A 17,515-nucleotide genomic window follows, 5' to 3' on the forward strand; every position below is an offset into this window, starting at 1 on the left:
TTGGCTTTTGCTTTATATGTGGAAACCATTTGGATACTTCAACTTACTGAATTATAAATTACTGGTCCTGTGTGGAGTCTCATTACCTTAGATATGAAGATGCCCTCATCTGTGGGGTCAAAGGGGTTTCCAGCATGACCTTTGGCTCCTCCACGGATACTGATCCCAAGCTTCTCCCCAGGCTGCTTGTGGATCACGATTTCCTACCACAAAATACAAAAATTACATAAACTAAACTAATATAACTTGTTACCTCGATGATATGGATTATATAGACCCTATTTCTGTGGGATACCTCACCTGCATCCCGGGTGGTGATGGGTCCCTACGCACTAACATACGAATCTCCTGCTTGTTGGCCAACAGGGCTTTTACCGCCTCCTGGTGTGTGGCGTGACGCAGGTCGATGGCATTCACCTCCAAAATTCTATCCCCTACCCGCAATCCACTTTGACAGGCCAGACCGTGGGGGATCACCTGATGATGGGACAGTAACATAGTTTGTGAAGCAAAAGCAGACATTTGAATGACAATAAGTAGCCGGACAACCAAGTTCTACCTTGGAGATGAACACCCCAGGCTCATTGATGCCAAACGGGTGACTGGCGTGGTCGCTGCCTCCTACGATGCTGAGGCCGAGAGGGCCGCCTGACTTCACCAGGGTCACTTCCTGTTAGTACAAAGGTCATTTATTGCAGCAAGATTCTTAAAATACAACAGAGTGACTCAGTTACGCATCGAGTCAGAAGTAGATTCTACCACAGAGAGCCTGCTGAGAAGAGCACTCTTTACTTCCTACATCTATCTGCATCTAGGAACACAAACTGAACACTTTCTACTGCACAGATGCTTTGTTGAGAGGACTAAGAAGGTTCTCCTACTTGAAGAGTAAAATCCTCATTCGTAGATTAAACAGCTGATACTACTGGGCTACACTCTACAGTACATATTTTTCAAAGTAGACCAAAATTAGGCCTTCATACCATGCACCATCCTCTCTGGAACTGCACAGCAGCAAGTGTCAGGCAAAATGAAGAGATATTAATACTAAATGTTGGAATGAGGGTTCTACAGAATGACCTCAACAGTAAATCTTAAAGTTCTGATTTCAAGCAAGCGGCCGCACCTCGATGGGATATTCGTCTTCCATCCTGCTCAGGTGGTTTCCATGAAGGTTAAGGCCTTCTTCCTCCTGGTCTGGAGAGTCTGAGGGTTCTGGGGGTGGAGGAGAGTGGGCTCGTGCCCGGGATTGACCTGGAGAGCCCCGTGGTGCGTTTGGGTCTCGCTCCACCAGAAGGGCGATGGTGGGGGAGGTGCCGGTAAGGAGCGCTACTGCCTGGTCATGTCTGGCCTCTGTCATGTCTACACCATTGATCTGGATTGACAGTAAAACGAACCACGGAGGGTGTCAGCCCACCAGGACTTTCCCAATTACAATGGGCCACATTAGCCATTAGCATACGGGCATAATGAACATTAAAGGACAAATGTATGCTAGAAACTTCATGCTGCCAACAGCCATCTTTCTTGTGATTTTACATCCTCAAATCTATTTGCAAATTAATACCCTTCACCCAGATGTCAAGAGTGCACCATGGTGTTATTGGTTGTTATTTGGAGATAATCCCAACACCTATACAGAGTAACAAGGAAAGAGAGGAAGAGGGAGAGGTAAAAGCGGGGCGCTGCAGGCAACTTAAGTTTCCCTGAAGGAGAAAAGCTACGAGCAAGCAGAAAACATTTCCTTCCTACAAAGCTGAGCTCAGCTTATTAATGCTTGTGCAACTGCTTTTAAGTGTTGTAATTTACCACTTCTTGCCTTTATTTACTTAAAAACACAAGTGGAGGTTGTGGCGTCTCCAAAAAAAAATCTGATCTTAAGTCAACATAGGCAAGCAGGGAGGTTCTTAGACAACTACACCTCGATACAAAAAAAAACCTGCATGGTGATTAGCTTGTTAACATTAATTTTCAGAATTAAATCGAGGCATGCGCAGTCTAAAAAACTGGTTCTTTAGTGACAAGCAGAGGTCAGCGCTGACCCGACAGTATCGGCTCTTACCACTGGCTGAGTGCTCCCGCAGCCACTGCTATGGTAACCCACCTGTCTACCATGTCAGCGGGGTGAAAGGCTCAGCCCCCTCCAACCCCACCACCATCCCCACCACCAAATAGACAAGAAGGTGCAGTTAATGCAATAGTGAGCATGCAGAGAGCGACAGTGACAGAAAAAGGCTGGAAATCTAGAGACAGACAAAAAAGAGAAGAACTGCAGCAGAAGGAGGAAAAGTGAACCCAGAGAGGAGGGAGGAGCAGCGAGGAGGATATTTCAGAGTGATTTCCAGAGAGCACGACTTGATCAAACAGATGTGATTGCAGGTTATTAGCGAGCAGTGGCACAGACCTCAGTATCAATCAGCAGATTTACAAGAATAAAGCTGCAGAGATGAAAACATGCAACAGACGGCAGCAAATGCGAGCTTAGGCTGAGATGAGCAGAGAGCGACAAGACTTTGTAAACCAAAAAAACCTAGCTGTGAAAGTAAGAACGCAAGCGTCTCATTAAGTAGATGTTACAAATTCTAATCCCAGGACGGACCGAGGGTTAAAAAATGGTTGGAGGACTTTATACCTCCGGACAACAATAACATTGATACGTCAGGATACACTGTAGTTATAGAGCAACAGTATCTTAAATTACATGTAAAAATAGTAAAGAGAGGGAAGTTTTGATGAAATCCAGCAACAGATGCAAAGACGGAAATGAGGAGGCGCAGTACTCACAGAGATGACCCTGTCGCCTACTCGTAGCGTGCTGTCTCTGTGTGCTGCTCCACCTTCGGCGATACGAGAGATGTAGATTCCCTGGAAAACATAAAAATACATGCGTCACATGTCAAGAATTCACACCAAAATAATTCGCTACCTTGTTATGTTGTGAAGAAAGACAGATGAATTAAATGCTTAAGTATAAAAACAAATATTGCTGTAAATCATTGACAGTGGTTACCAGGGGGAGAGAATTAACTATATTTAAAATATCTGTACCACAGGGGTTGAATTTAAGATGAAGACACTTGTATTGATATCACAAAAAATATTTTCTCCAAACATAAGGGAAGATGCTTGCTGGGCACAAACCCCAGAAATAACACATGTAAATTTGAGTTTTTCGTTGTTGTTGTTTTTTTAATAGTACAAATGAAGAACAACTTTTAGCCTTCCCACTAACCTCATGACAACTTACGACAGTTGCGGTTCTGCTCCAAAACCAACAGCCCTAGTAGTAAAAGTTTGAGTGCAACAGGGTGCAATGCTGTAATGCATCACTGTGTAAACTGTGAGGATTTCTATGTTAGAGGAGTTATCACTCAGTCAGTACGTGATATCCCACTGAGGATCTGAGCCAAAAATAGAATTCCTCCTTTGGTTTCACTAACAATCTCACTCATTTTAATGTACGTTAAAACACGAAAACAAACCCTGGTTTATATTACAGCTGATTCTGCTACCTTTTGCTCAAACAGTTTAGAGAATCTGTAACTAAATAAAATAAGAAATGCAAACAAAACTGAGCCTGGTTCAAAATATGTAAACACATGCATGAGCAAAGTCTGCTGCACCGCCTCCTGAGATCAACAAACAAACGAGCAGCCATTTCTAAAGACGGGCCAGACTTACGAGGAGACCGGCCTAAATCATACGTTTATGTGTACTTCCCTCAGTGTGGCCTTCTTCAGCTGCGTGAGTTTCAAGCGGAGTACTGCACACAGGCCTGTGCATTGGCCCAGATATACAACTCACCCCTTTCCAGTCACAGAGAACCTATCAGGTGTCAGGGGCTCGCTATTCATATCTCTGTTTCCTTGGTGATGACTGTAAACGCTGTGGCTAGAATAGATGCTGTTAAAAGACAGCTCTCTGCGACTGAGGCCGCTACAGCGAACGCCCCGACAACAAACTTCTCAACTTCACAGCCACACCTGACACAAATAGAGTTGGGATGAAAATAATTCCTCTGTTCTCATTCTCATGTAGCTCTCTTCAGATAGACAAATTTGTCAGGTAGACAAATGGAATACAATTCTGACATTCATTGCCCTGTGATGCAGAAATGGCCAGCAAACAGTGGCTAATCTACACATCCAGTAGACACACAGCAACAATCATTGAGGGCTGCATCTCCGTCCATACGTCATGATACTACTATTTCTGAAGTCCAGTGAGTAATACCAGGAACATACCTTTGAAGGTTGTATGCATGAATCAGGTCACAGGACAAAGATTGTAGCCTACAAATAAAATCCAACTGATAACTCGTTAAGCATCCCGCTTAGTCCAACATCAGTGGCCGCAGCTGCAGCCATTGCTAGCTGGCTCTGCTCACGTTAGCTTTAGCTTCCTTCAAACTTACTTGTGTTACAAAATACACGTTTATGTTGGGCTTTTATCATTAAAAAAAAATGGACTGGTGACCCGTCCAGGGTGAACCCCACCTCTCACCCGAAGGCTGCTGGGATGAGTAACAGCTACCCCCCCCCCCCCCCCCCAGACCCTGAACAGTTTAAGTGGTGGAAGATGGACTTCAAAGGCTCCCCATAAAGTTTGTAAACTACTGGCTGCATAAATAATCATGTTACTGGAAAAGGACTACCTTTTATATTACCTGTTGCCATATTAACTATCCAGCACTCAAAAATAAATCCTGCCAACCAGAAATGAGTCTCACTGTGTCTCCTGTGCGGTAGGGCGTGGAGCCTTTTCCCCCTGCGATGCTGAATCCCAGTCCCTTGTCGTTGCGTATCAGACAGGTGGAGAGTCGCTGCTGAGGCCCGCTGAGACTGGGCTCCATGTTGAAGGCAAGACCGCTGCTGCGTCTCTCTCGTGGGAAGTAGTCGTCCTCCGGCCTGAGTGGTGTGGTGGTAATGGCGTTCTCGGGTTCCACCATTCGCTCGCGCAGTACCGTCATGGAAACTGCAGCACCAGAGCTACGGAGAGCTTCCACCGCCGAGTGATGCTCTGCTTCATGAAGGTCTACTCCATTGACCTAAACCAATGATAGTGACACTGCTTTAATATTGCCGTTACTTAAATTTACAATCCTAAAGCAGAACATAGAGAAAGACAGACAAAATCCAAAGTTGATAAACATTGGTCAGTACCACTAAAAGTTTGTCCCCCACTTTGACTCCAGCTCTTGCTGCAGGACCCTCCTCAGATACTCGTGAGATGAAGATTCCCTGAGAACACAAACAAAAAAAGTGAATTGTGAAATCATGTACAGCTTCTGATTTCTCAAACATATACATATTGTAGAAAAACAAACAAACAAACAAACCAACCAACCTCATCATCTCCCTTGTAAGGAGTGGATCCTTTCCCTCCAGCGATGCTGATACCCAAGCCGCCAGTTTGTCTCAGGATGGTCAGCGTGTGCTAGAAGTTGAGGAGGAGGGAGTCAGAACTAGAAGTGAAACCAGCTTAACACCACTGAGCTCTGGGCAGAATATGATGGAGGTCAGCCTGTAATGTAACTATTCTGCTCTTAATTCTGGAGTTGACAGCTTCTTTCATTTTTACATCTGAAATGATAGAGGTTGAGGTCAACCTCCCTCAATCTGCCAGAAGGTGGCGTCGACTTTAAACTGTGACTTTAGTCACCCACGGAGGGAGAAACACTCGACTGGAGCCTAAAGTCAGTTAAAGTGGAGGGTTGAGCTTGTTTTTGATTCTGGTGAATTTAGGTAAAATTGAGTTGCTGTTTTCTTTTTAAAGTAAATTCAAAGCAAAACAGTCCAATAATAATGAAGCTGTATCCAAATCATTACTCCTCAACCACTTTATTGGAATTAGACTTCAGATTCACAGTAAATAAACACACTTTTGGAAATTCTTTGGAGGGCTCATAGATGAGAGGTCCAATTAGATGCTTATTGTGTTTGTATTAAATGGGCTTAAAAATGTGAGGTAAACACTTAATTTTTAAATGTATATTCTGTATACTTGCAAGCCATGCAGAAGGGGAGATGAAGGAGAATGAGGGGAAAGTAGAACAGAAAATATCAACAGTGACAAACGAGATGTGTGTCGGATGCAGAAAAGATTGTTGACGTGTTCTCGCTCCAACGTTTCTTGTAATGACATGGAATGAATCTTTAAATGTGTCATTGCTCAAAGGCAGAGAAGAAATATAATGTTTCTTTTTTTTAAATACTTGAAAGAATCATTTTTTACAAACAAAACAATTCAGAAAATGTCAAGTATGACTTTTCCATCCCTGTGCAAAACAGACAGTGATACTTGATAAATACTATCAAGGAGTTCATCCATCTGGGGGTGCTCTGCAGGTTTTCCAGCTGAGTTACAAACCGTTTCGGTAAACCTGTATCCCAAAAAAAACAAAACAACTTGCTGCTGATGGACACATCCCAGTGCAAACCAGTCTGTTCAATTCAGGGCAACACAGCGTTGATGAGGGAGGAAAAGGAGCAAAGCAGCAGAAGCAGACAGAAGGTAGCAGAGGCGACGTGTGGCAGAACATGATGCTGGACTTGTCTAGGACTCGTATTTCCATACCAATGCCAAAGTTCTGCTCCAGCAGCACAGCTGCCAGAAAAAAATGCTGTCATTGTATAATTCTACAAAGTTGGTATGTGCAGAATTTCAACGTGTGTGTAGGGATGACGTATTTAATGGCGCTTAAGTCAAGAGCTCAAACAAGTGTACTTTGTTAGGAAAAAGTTGAGAAATGGTATTCAGTTGCACAACTCTGCCTAGTTCGGACTTTCTTGGTATTTAAAAGGTGCCATTACATCTTTTGCTCTTGTCAGAAATGTTCAAATGAAACATATTTTAGATACAGAACATTAAGTTTCTTAGATTTAAATTTATGGCTTGCAGAAAATTCCCAGACTGTATTCTGGTGTCGAGGCTGGCTTTTGGAGGAATGACTCTTCTGAACATTTACATCATGCATAGTGGGCCTTTTAAAAAAAAAAAATTAAATAAAGGCCTGAGGACCAAAAAGAGGCAATGACCATCTGATTAAGGCATCCAGGGTGTCAAGGTTTACTCAACATATATGGTATTTAGCAATTTCCACAGGAAGTATTTGCTGCATGCCATTTCAAAGCCGCATTTATCCTCACATATCATTATGAAGTGTGCTGTTACTCAGAGGACTTTGGTGCTATTTACTACACACTGCTTCGTTAACAGATGGCCAAAAAAGCAAAAACAAAAAGCCCTGATAGATTAAACACAATAATTGACCAACAGACTCAGAACCCCACCTGAAAAACTGAGCGCCACAGAAGGTCCTATCTCCCAGTGGCAATAAAACTATACGATACATCTCTGTGATTGCACTGTCGTCATTCATGTAAATGACCCACTTGTACGTACTTATTTTTGCACACTGCTCTTTTGCACTTGTATATAGTCTTCTCTGTCATTATGTGCACTATGTGCATAGCCCTGTTCTTTTTCATTCCCTGTTTATTGTTGAGTGGAGCACTGTTACGAACAGAATTTCCCTTGGGGATGAATAAAGTATTCTGATTCTGATTAATTCTGTGTAATTGGTTTCTCTGAAAGCAATATGAGACCGATGATGCTTAATCCTAACCTACTTCTGTATCAACAAAAACAGGACCAACAACTATCAAGTAGAATTTAAATACAGCAGCTGATGGCCATCAACTAACAACAGTCTTCTCATTGATATAAAAAAAATTATACACAGAACTTGATGAAACCATCTGGGAAGCAGAAGCTGACGTTAAAGGCCCCTGAGTGTGTTTCTTTGAATACGTGCGTATCTGGTAAAATGCAAGGGAGGGGCCTTTCGCCCATTTTGATCAACATGTACATCAGCTAATAGCGCCGATTGTTCAGGCCACTCCTGCATGATAGAACACGTGCAATATACAGTTACACAGGCTGGAGTGGCTACTACTGGTTAGCTCTTGGCTAACAGAATGTGGAAAAAAAAAAATTAATTGTGTGCTAACCAAATGTCCAGATGTTTTCAAACCAAATGTACCACATTATGATTGTTAAAGGAGTCATTGTGTGAGGGCAATCACAACTATTTATGCACCGTTTATGAACTTCTTTCATAATGTAAGTCGACAGGGGAAAAGCATCCTGAGACTGAAGTGCATCTCAGGAGGGTTGAGGACATAAAAATCAGGATACCAATTATCATTGGATGTGAAATTGGTGCACACCCCTGAGTGTAGGATGAATAATGAATGAAATAAAATACACAGACTACACAGTTATTTAAGGAGATTCTGCATGGATTCCATGACAGAAAACATCCAGATGGACTTGAATCATGAACCCCTCCTTTGGTTTTGCATAACGGTAACTTTGCAAACTTGAAGTTCAAGAACCCAAGCTCAGGATCAACTTCTATGGGACTTACTGAAAGGTGTCTGTGCCCAGTGAAAAACAAAAATATATTAAATGAAGAAAATCTAGTCGCTGTCCTCCAGCATCCAGGTTCTGCCACGCTGGCCACCTTTTAAATGAGTCATGGTTAGGGGTCCCTAGTGATTGGCTTGGATTAATCATAGATTCCTGTGGGTTTTTCTCTCCACCTCTGAATACCAGTGGGTGGGTGGGTGAGTAGGTAAGTGAGGGATCAAGAGAGAGTGGACAGGAAAGAGTAGGTACAGACCTCTTCCTCCTCAATTCGAGCAGGTTCAATCAGCAGATTATTGACTTGATCAAATGACACCCCCTGTTAGGACAGGAACCAGCGAGAGGCATGCGGATTAGTCAGGCCAAAATAAAAATACGCTCTCTCTCACACACACAAACAAATAAATAAGCAAAAGGAGAAAAAAAAAAAAGAACGCTCTTTCTCACACACATTCCAGAAACTTCACAAAAAACAAAACAAAACAAAACACCACTCGACTGGTCTGCTTGCAGGTTGTGGGACTTCCATGTCCATGGAGATGGACCACCTTGAAGCTGAAGCGATCCGGCACTCACACATCCCAGCCACCAGAAGCAAATACAGGCAGAGATGGAAAGACAAGACCAAGGAGCTCAGCTACAGCGCAAAAGAGCGTAGAGAGAGCGGACAAGAGAAGGCAAAAGCTCCCATACCAGATTAGGCCCGGCTCCCCTCAACACCACAGAAGCTGTTTATCTCCACTAGCATGCTTCAACTTTGAGGTCTAACTCTGAAAACCACTGATACAATCACGCCTACAAGATGCAAAAGTCATTTACCTTAAAGTTCGACATTTAGCAAAATTAATCAATAAAATCGTAAAAGAAAGTTATCACGCTGAATTACATTAATGAGAAACATGACTGGATTTCTGTGTCGCGTAATTATAGAATTATTAAAACATCCTATTAAATATCATTTCCATATGACACAAACTTTCGGTGGAGGTCACATTCCAGCTCTGCCAGTACCTGTTCTGGTTGGTCTGAGGTCAGACACACACAAACATTCACAAACACACACATAATCACAACTGATTCTGGTGATGATCGGAAGATGATGTTTGATCACAGTGTTGAGAGAGAGAGAGAGAGTTCTACAATTAGAATGAAATAAAAAAGAATCATTAAATTTTCCGAAGAACTAATTATCAATAAGTGGAATTTTCATAAGCAGCACCTGAGCAGACTTTCCTAACACAACGCACACACGCGCGCGCACACACACAGACACACACACACACTGTTATGACAGCAGGCGTGTGAAATTAACCATTTATTTTAGGAAATGGCCGACATTATGGTGAGGTTTTTAGTACTGAGGGCGAGAGTTGAGACAGAGCCGAGACTCAGCCTGCAGCTGCGCGTGGGGGAAAGGAACATTTGTCGTTGAAGAAGCACTTCTGGTGTGTTATTTCTTTGTGAGCAAAGATCAAGATGCCATCATGAGTTTATCTTTAAATGTTATCCCATTCATATGACGACGGATTCATTATTAATGATGAGCGTTTGCAGACTTTTTGGTGGAGGATGTCTCGTCTTTGCAGGAAAGAGAAAGCAAAGTTCTGAGGGAGCTACTCAAATGTGAAAGTGAGTTTGTGGTTAAACCACAAAATCGTGGGGTAAAAAAACCAAAACACATTCCCCTTTAAAAGTGCAAGTGTAGACATTTTCCTGGTGATCATGCTTTAAGACATATGGCTCTCAAACGTTAGCCGCACACTTCAAACTGAATGCAACTTGCAACACAGCTTTGCGTGTGTGCATAGAGGCAGGAAGCAGGCCAAACATATCAAATATCTAAATATACTGACATGAATGGAAGATATAAAGCATTTAATGTGCTAATTGCAGGGTGTGTTTGCTAATCATATCACTTTTATACCAACTATATATGGACCTCCATCATCACACTAATGTTTGACATCATTCTATTCAGGATCTTCGTCTCTACCCAGCTAACCTCAAAAAGGCCTGAGCGGCATCCTCCCCACGCCAACATCTCCCCTTTACCTTCACTTGACTGGAATTGACCTGGTGCCGGCTGTCTTCTAGCTCTGGCGCCTCCAGTCTGTGATGAAGCTGAGGGGTGCCAATACTCTCCTCTTCCTCATCATCTTCAGCAGTCTGGGTGGGAGAGTTGAGGCCGTCGGGGCTGAAACCCTGCAGCAGCGCCGCCACCGCCTCGGGCTTGGGCAGCTTGGTGATCTTGAAGTGCTTCTTGTAGTGTGGCGTGTCCTTTCTGATGAGACGCTGCTTCTCTGCGGGAAAAGTTGGCCTCTCGCCGTCCTCGTCGCTCCTCTCGCCGTCCTCACCATCTTCTTCATCATCCTCATCCCCGCCACGGATGATGGGCTCCTCTGCAAAGTGCACAGTGGGCTGGAGAAAGAGGGTGATCGGGACTCTTAATTGAAGATTTATCTTTCTAACATTAGCTGTTGAATCTCAAAATTTTTTAAATGTTTACCTCGATGTACTCCACTTCCATCTCGTCTAGTTCCTCGTCCTCCTGAGGGGAGTGGCCATCCACAAGGTCCTCCCTCTGTGGGACGACTGTTACGTCTCGCCTGTCTTCGTGCGAGGTGGCTGACATCGTGCTGTTCGACACCTGAGAGTCGTGGCTCTGATTGGAAAGGTCACTGAGCCGTTTCTCCTAAAATCAAATGAAACCATTGCAGTGAAACATCAACTGCTCCAGCGGATAATGTGGGTACCAAATGTTGATTGCTCACTTTCAATTTGAGGCCCAACACAGAAACTATTACACAACATGTATAGCATGTACCTGAGGATCAGGAGAATGGTCTTCTCCATCAAATCTGGATGTATATGCTTCATTCCTCCTCTCCTCAATCACCTTTTTCATCACCTTCAGCTCACTAGGATGCGGCGTGGCTCTGCGCTGAAGGCCCTGAAATAAATGAATTTTTAAAAAAAAAGACTACTATTAGCTATTGTAAAAGAAAAAATTTGGCAGGCCCATAAAATATCACATAATACTATCAGATAATAGAATAATACACATGTTGTCTTAAACTACATCTTTACAGATCCCTGCGGCAGCTTGACAGCTCAAACAAGACGTATATAACTGCATTGTTTCCTCACTCTGCGCTCTGCTGCAGCCTCATCATCCTCATCCTCAGCCTTTGTCTCTTCCTGGAACTGAATGACTGACACTCTGTTAAGGTTGCTGTCTGTCCAACTGTCATCCACGCTGTTCTGTAGCAGGTTCTCTGTGGGAAAGGAAGAAGAGCATAGAATAAGTAAGCACTCAAGCTAAACTCAGAGCCGGAACAAACCTTCCGAAGGATAACTACTGGAACAAATTGAGTGACTATGCTACTACCAGGAGATTTTTAATAAGCTAGACTAGCCTGCCAACAGAAAAACTAACGATATTAAAATAAACTGTTAATATAATATTTATAATTATTATTTGGTGGGCAGAAATCAAACCAGACTATGTTTTCATCTCCTACAAGTTAATACAGTGGGTATTTTAGAATAGGAAATTATATGATAGCAAAGTGAACAGGAACATATATTTAAACTATATTCAAAGTAGGTTCATATTCAATGCAGGACATCATAGTGGTTTTCTCAGTGTTTTGAATGTCAAGCAACACTTAAATGCCATTTCTAGACATCCATCGAGTAAATACGGTTAAAGATCATAAGAGAACAACAACAACTGGGTTCATCCAAAGTGACACAAAGATGCTTGATAATTAGTGAAGTATAAACCAATGAATGCCCTGATAGGATGTTTCTCACCGAGGCTCGGGGAAGGCTGCTGTGGCAGTAAATAGCAGGTCAACACCTTCTCTCCTGTGCGCTCATCATCCTCAGTCTGGAACTTGAGCATGGGCTGCGACTGGTTCTCTGCCAGCCACATAGCCTTCAGGTTGAGGTTTGTCAGGGCAAAAGGCAGGTTTTGTAATCTTGATGTAGGAAGAGAGAAGAAAAACCCGGAATGAGCCAAAAGCCTTTGTGTAACAATAATTTAGGTGACGTCTGATCCTTTCTAAGATATTTCTGGCAACGCTCACAAACTCACACTCCTATGTGTGGCCTACAATGTTGGCTTTACGCAGCATTAACATCATGTCAATATTGCTGGTGATCCATAAAGTATTTGACAAAGTCATTCTATTTAAAACTTTAACCTTGGTCCCCAAAAGCTGCAGTCCATCATTAACACTTGAGGGTGTCCAGTCAGTACCTGTTTCCAGCCACATCCAGCACATGCAGCTCAGTGGCATCAGCGAGCTCAGCAGGCAGTTTGCCCAGGCGGTTGTCTCTCAGTGAGAGAACGTTGAGGCTGGCACAGCCGCCCAGCTCTTTGGGCACGCTGCCCAAACGGTTGCGGTCTACATTCAAGTTGGTCAGCTTCTTCAGCTTGCCCAGCGAGCGAGGAAGTGACTTTAAAGACAGAAGACATGACCCGGTTTGTGATCAATGCAAAATTTGATGATGAGGGATAATCACTGGTAAATTCATAGTTCAGTGCAAGTCTGTTTTGTATCTCTTACCTGTAAAAGGTTCTCTGTCAAGACGAGTTCTGTGAGGTTTTCACATTCTCCTATTGAATCCGTTAGGTGGGTTAATCTATTCTGGTCCACTTTCAGGATGGACAGTTGTTTTAGACTGCCTGTAACAAAAGAAAAAAGCCATTTAACTATACAATATGAGAGGAATATGTGTGATTGTTATGATCCGGTATCAAATTAATTCAACTGTGGCCAGCGCTTCATGTCACTAGCATTATCTTTCCAGTAGAGGGCAGTGCTGTTCTTGTTGACGGAGCATTGTCACTTACAAAAATTCAGCCTACTGTGATGCATAATTTGAAGGCAAACTTTCAGTGAGTCCAACAAAACCACACACTTTATTTGCAGTAAAATGACAGAACAAATGGCGGCGGCAGGTCCCCCCCTTTAGTTCCTCACCTATGCTGTCTGGGACAACCTCTAGCAAGTTCTGTGTGAGCAGCAGGTCAGTGAGGGCCAGGAGGCCGTTTAGCTCTGAGGGAAGCTCCTCCAGACGATTCTCGGACACATCCAGACACACCAGTCTCCGGAGGTTACCAAGCTCCTACAAACATACAAAATACCAAGGTATTTAGAAAACTGGAATGCCCTCCTCGGTGATCGTTTGCACTGCCGTTTCTCCCATTTTGTGTGGCTGTGCACCTGTCATATGTATCGTCACATTTCTTGCATCGTATGAAACAAAAGCAGAGTTGTTTATCTGTACTTACTGGAGGTAATGAGGACAACTGGTTACGATCCAGCCACAGCTCCCTCAAGTTGGGCAGAGCACCAAGAGTGTCCGGCTAAGAAATGGGGTGGAATGGAAGGAGAGGAGGGACAACACTGGTTATTCACTGCTGCTTACTGGAGGGAGAGCAGATTTCTTTCTCCAAACAACACTGCCCCATTTGAAAACTGTTAGCAAGGTTGATGACACAAGCAAACAAGAATCATGTGCTCTGAAACATACACACTCTGTTCATGATTTGAATGATTAAACTGATCAGTAACTCACACGGAACAGTTATTATAACTGAAAACTGTTACTGAAGGAGGGCTGAAGCTGCAGCAAACAAGAATCACGTGTCTAAAACACATGAACTCTGTGTACGATTTACATGGTAAATAGATCAGTAATTCAAATGAAATAGTTCCAAGTGCCTGGTAGAACATGGAATGTTCTAAAAGACTTGGGGCAGCAACCATGACTCCTCTGTGCAGTTCATTTTTAGATTTTAATGTAAATGTCTGCCACAAATGAGTAAATAAAGAGGAACATTGTCCTTAAATGCTCTTCTTAGGATCCATTAGTTCCTATCCTAGAGTTCTTCACAGGTCCAACTGACCGAAGAACCAGAGGCTTGTATCGGTCCAGATTCAGATTTAAATGGGCAATCAGATGAAGGTCGGGACCTGGTCTCATACCAGGGATATTACTGTTCCCCTTCATCATCTGTCACCGTGACAGCATGTGGACTTGTGATTTGAAATGACGAATGTTTTAGCTGTGATGCCGGGTCTGTCTCTCTGAGCTGGCTTTGGTTCACGCATTTCTCAGGTCTGCAAGGGTCCTGGTCTCAACCATCACGGATGGTGTAGCTTGGGTTAGACATTTCACTTCACTCCCAATCCCTCACTCAAAAAAACTGACCCTTCAAAAATCCATACAATTACACGGATCACAATTTCTCACCTGAGAGGAAGATAAAAGAAGTTTAGTAAAGAGTCAGTTGAGCTGTGGCGTATGGCAGACATGCCAGCACACAAAGTTTCATCATGATGTCACATATTTGCTCAGCCTCCGCCCTTGTCAGGTCATGAGGCATTGTTTACCCTGTCTTATTGAGACTAATGTGGGTGTTCCCAAACTAAACCCTGCAATCACTTTGGGGCACAGCGCATGCAGGGCCTCCGGTCCTGACAGACCGGCTCTGGTGTGTGTAGTCGGGGTAAACATGTGGTTTGGATTATTATCGATGATTATTGTGGTGGGAATATGAGAGCACATTTAAGGGCTGATTGGTAAGATTTATGATGGTGGTGGTTCTGGTAAAAGTCTGGTAATGTGTCAGTGAATACGGATTAAAGTACAGTACAAAGTAAAGTACAAGCACATGTGTTCAAAAAGCAAATTAAAAGCACAACCAAGCATTGTGTTTGCCTACAAAAAAAAAGAAGAAAGAAAAAGGTAGAACTCATCATCTGCTGCATTGTATGTGTTTAAAAGGATGAGGTGTCAACTTACCAACACTTCCAGTTCATTGCTGCCCAGGTCCAGCTGTTCCAGTTTCACCAGAAAAGAGAGTGACCTGAAAACAAACACGAAATAGCACAAGCGGAGTCAGACGCATTTGGCCTGAAATAACAAAGGTGGAAGCTTTGCATATGATCATTCACATGTACAGACATACACAAAGAATGATTTTACATGAATGCCGTTCCGCCATTTTGAATATCTGTCCTTGTATTTGTAAGTGGCAGAAGCAGTCACAGCTACATCAGTTCTCAACACATTGTGGAATCACTCATTATAACTGCATGTGATGGAGATGGTGAACTAGATAAGAGACTGAACTTACGTGGGCAGAGACTTTAGCAGGTTCTCCCGGAGCTCCAACGTCACCAGGTTGGCAAGACTACAATGGGAGGTGTGGCAGGGAAAATGGAGTCAAGTGTAAAAGAAGAAGAGGTAAGGAGTTGGCAGGCGAGGTGAAGAGGATGGGGGATGGAAGGGGGGAGGGGGGTGACAGGAGAGGCAGGTTGGTTAGTCAGATGGTGGGTCTGTTCATCTGGGTTTGCCTGGCATGGTGAGGGGCTCTTCCATCTGTCTGAGCAGCAAGTGGCCCGGAGCCCAGAGCCCGGCTGCCTAAAGAGCCCACTGGGTAGCTGAATTACACTTCTTGAAAACCTTCTCACTCTCCTAATGTTTCATGAATCTAAATGAGCCGAAAGCCTTCAAGTCTGGCGGTGTTGACTAAGCGATGGCTCGATTAGGAACTGCAGTATACACTTACGGATAACATACAACTGTGGAGTTTCTGAGACCCCTCAAGAGGAAAAACACAATTAAACTATGAAATATGATTGAAAAGCATTGTCTACAGATGTATACGTACTTTCCAATGTCAGTGGGCAGAGTCTGCAGTGACACCTCGTTGAGTGCCAAGTGAGCCAGCGCTCGCAGTTGAGTGAAACCATCCGGCAATCTGAGGCAGACAGAGAGGAGAGAAAATAGAAGACAGGAGAGTCTCTTTAGGGATCTGTTGTACAAAGCATGGGATCAATTGACAGACTATTGGCCCTCGAGGTATTCCCATCAGTTAATCAGCATCAAAGCTTTGGCCAATCATTGCGCAGCTTTCCAGTAAGAAGCAAAAAAAAAACTTAAAGCATGATTTTAATCTGGGTGTTTGTTGAAGTACATACTTGAAGTAGAAAAATTTAGCATCATAAATGAGGAAAAAAAAATCGCAAATGTATGTGACGTGTACTTACAGTCTTTCGGGTACAATTTGCGACAAATTTAAAACAAAAAAAGCTGAGTCATTATTGTAAACCATCATGCTTTGGTACACTTTTGGTGTACATGTGCACAAGAACAACAAATTCTTCCAGTGACGATTAATTGAGTGATGGGCTGTTCCACTCCACTTACCTGGAGAGGGGGTTTCCACTGAAGTCAGCAATCTCCAAGGCCCTGCAAAACTTAATGCTCTCGGGGATCTCTGGAATGTCTGCAGGAGAAAAGAAGAGGTGGTGGTGGTGGTGGTGGTGGTGGTGGGACACCACGGACACACAGATGTAGAACAGAGATGTAGAGGGGTCATATATTCTATACAGCAAATCATTCCAAGTTCATTTTAATCACAACCAGATGGCAAAGAGCAGGAATGTGAGAGAAAGAAAGGGGGAAAATGAGACATGAGCCCCTTTTACACAGCCCTTTTCCAAGTCAGGATTAATACCTCGCCATCTGCATAAAAATGGACAGAGACGAGACAGGGGGGCCAGAGCGTTCCGTAGGTAAGTGGATGCAGCCATAGTACCAAATCTATGTCTATGAATAAGAGACAGTAGACGCTACGCTATATAATTCACAGGCTGGCCGGCATTCTGTCATCATTTGGTTCTGTTGAAAAACTGATGGGGTGACGTTTGTGGTGGTATTGCAGAATATCTGTGTATAAGTGGCTACTGTCACTACACAACACTATTAATTAAGAGCATAGTTGCCAGTCATATATATTTACTTTCATCAAACTGAGAATCAAGTTTCTTTGGCCCCTGCGTCTATATATAAAAGCATTTCAGCTCTAACTTTGTAGCTTTCCAAAAAAAAAAAAAAGGGCTCCAAGTATGATGAAAAGTTAAGGGAATTTCAATTAGAGAAAGTAGAAGTGTACTTGGAGAGTGTAGACCTCCACCGGGGCCAATGACCCACCCATCAATTACATGCTCAAGTTCACGTTTGAGAAACCCCATAAGCAATTTCTTGAGAAATGAATCAACAT

At 43.2% G+C, this 17,515-nt stretch overlaps 1 protein-coding gene across 12 annotated transcripts in view; it reads right to left on the bottom strand.

Moving 5' to 3' along the window:
- Positions 1-17,515, bottom strand: part of scrib (scribble planar cell polarity protein) — a 65,491-nt gene that overhangs the window by 19,601 nt on the left and 28,375 nt on the right. For 8 of the 12 annotated variants that reach the window (XM_086191674.1, XM_086191666.1, XM_086191667.1 and 5 more), the window contains exons 3-25: positions 16,660-16,738; positions 16,121-16,210; positions 15,584-15,640; positions 15,250-15,313; positions 13,733-13,807; positions 13,422-13,566; positions 13,005-13,123; positions 12,695-12,894; positions 12,247-12,413; positions 11,578-11,705; positions 11,255-11,380; positions 10,937-11,122; positions 10,483-10,848; positions 8,687-8,749; positions 5,347-5,436; positions 5,163-5,240; positions 4,730-5,047; positions 2,785-2,865; positions 1,127-1,375; positions 984-1,004; positions 560-670; positions 301-477; positions 87-203 (exon numbers count right to left, since the gene is read on the bottom strand). In XM_086191674.1, coding sequence (XP_086047800.1) covers positions 87-203; positions 301-477; positions 560-670; positions 984-1,004; positions 1,127-1,375; positions 2,785-2,865; positions 4,730-5,047; positions 5,163-5,240; positions 5,347-5,436; positions 8,687-8,749; positions 10,483-10,848; positions 10,937-11,122; positions 11,255-11,380; positions 11,578-11,705; positions 12,247-12,413; positions 12,695-12,894; positions 13,005-13,123; positions 13,422-13,566; positions 13,733-13,807; positions 15,250-15,313; positions 15,584-15,640; positions 16,121-16,210; positions 16,660-16,738 — 3,107 coding nt within the window. The remainder of the gene's footprint in view (positions 1-86; positions 204-300; positions 478-559; positions 671-983; positions 1,005-1,126; positions 1,376-2,784; positions 2,866-4,729; positions 5,048-5,162; positions 5,241-5,346; positions 5,437-8,686; positions 8,750-10,482; positions 10,849-10,936; positions 11,123-11,254; positions 11,381-11,577; positions 11,706-12,246; positions 12,414-12,694; positions 12,895-13,004; positions 13,124-13,421; positions 13,567-13,732; positions 13,808-15,249; positions 15,314-15,583; positions 15,641-16,120; positions 16,211-16,659; positions 16,739-17,515) is intronic. The other 4 variants (XM_086191664.1, XM_086191673.1, XM_086191675.1 and 1 more) reach the window with 2 other exon arrangements.

The sequence above is a fragment of the Aulostomus chinensis genome, chromosome 21, assembly GCF_037954235.1.
Source record: "Aulostomus chinensis isolate RoL2024-O1b breed Wild chromosome 21, RoL_Achi_v1.0, whole genome shotgun sequence".
Classification (NCBI taxonomy): Eukaryota; Metazoa; Chordata; class Actinopteri; order Syngnathiformes; family Aulostomidae; genus Aulostomus; species Aulostomus chinensis.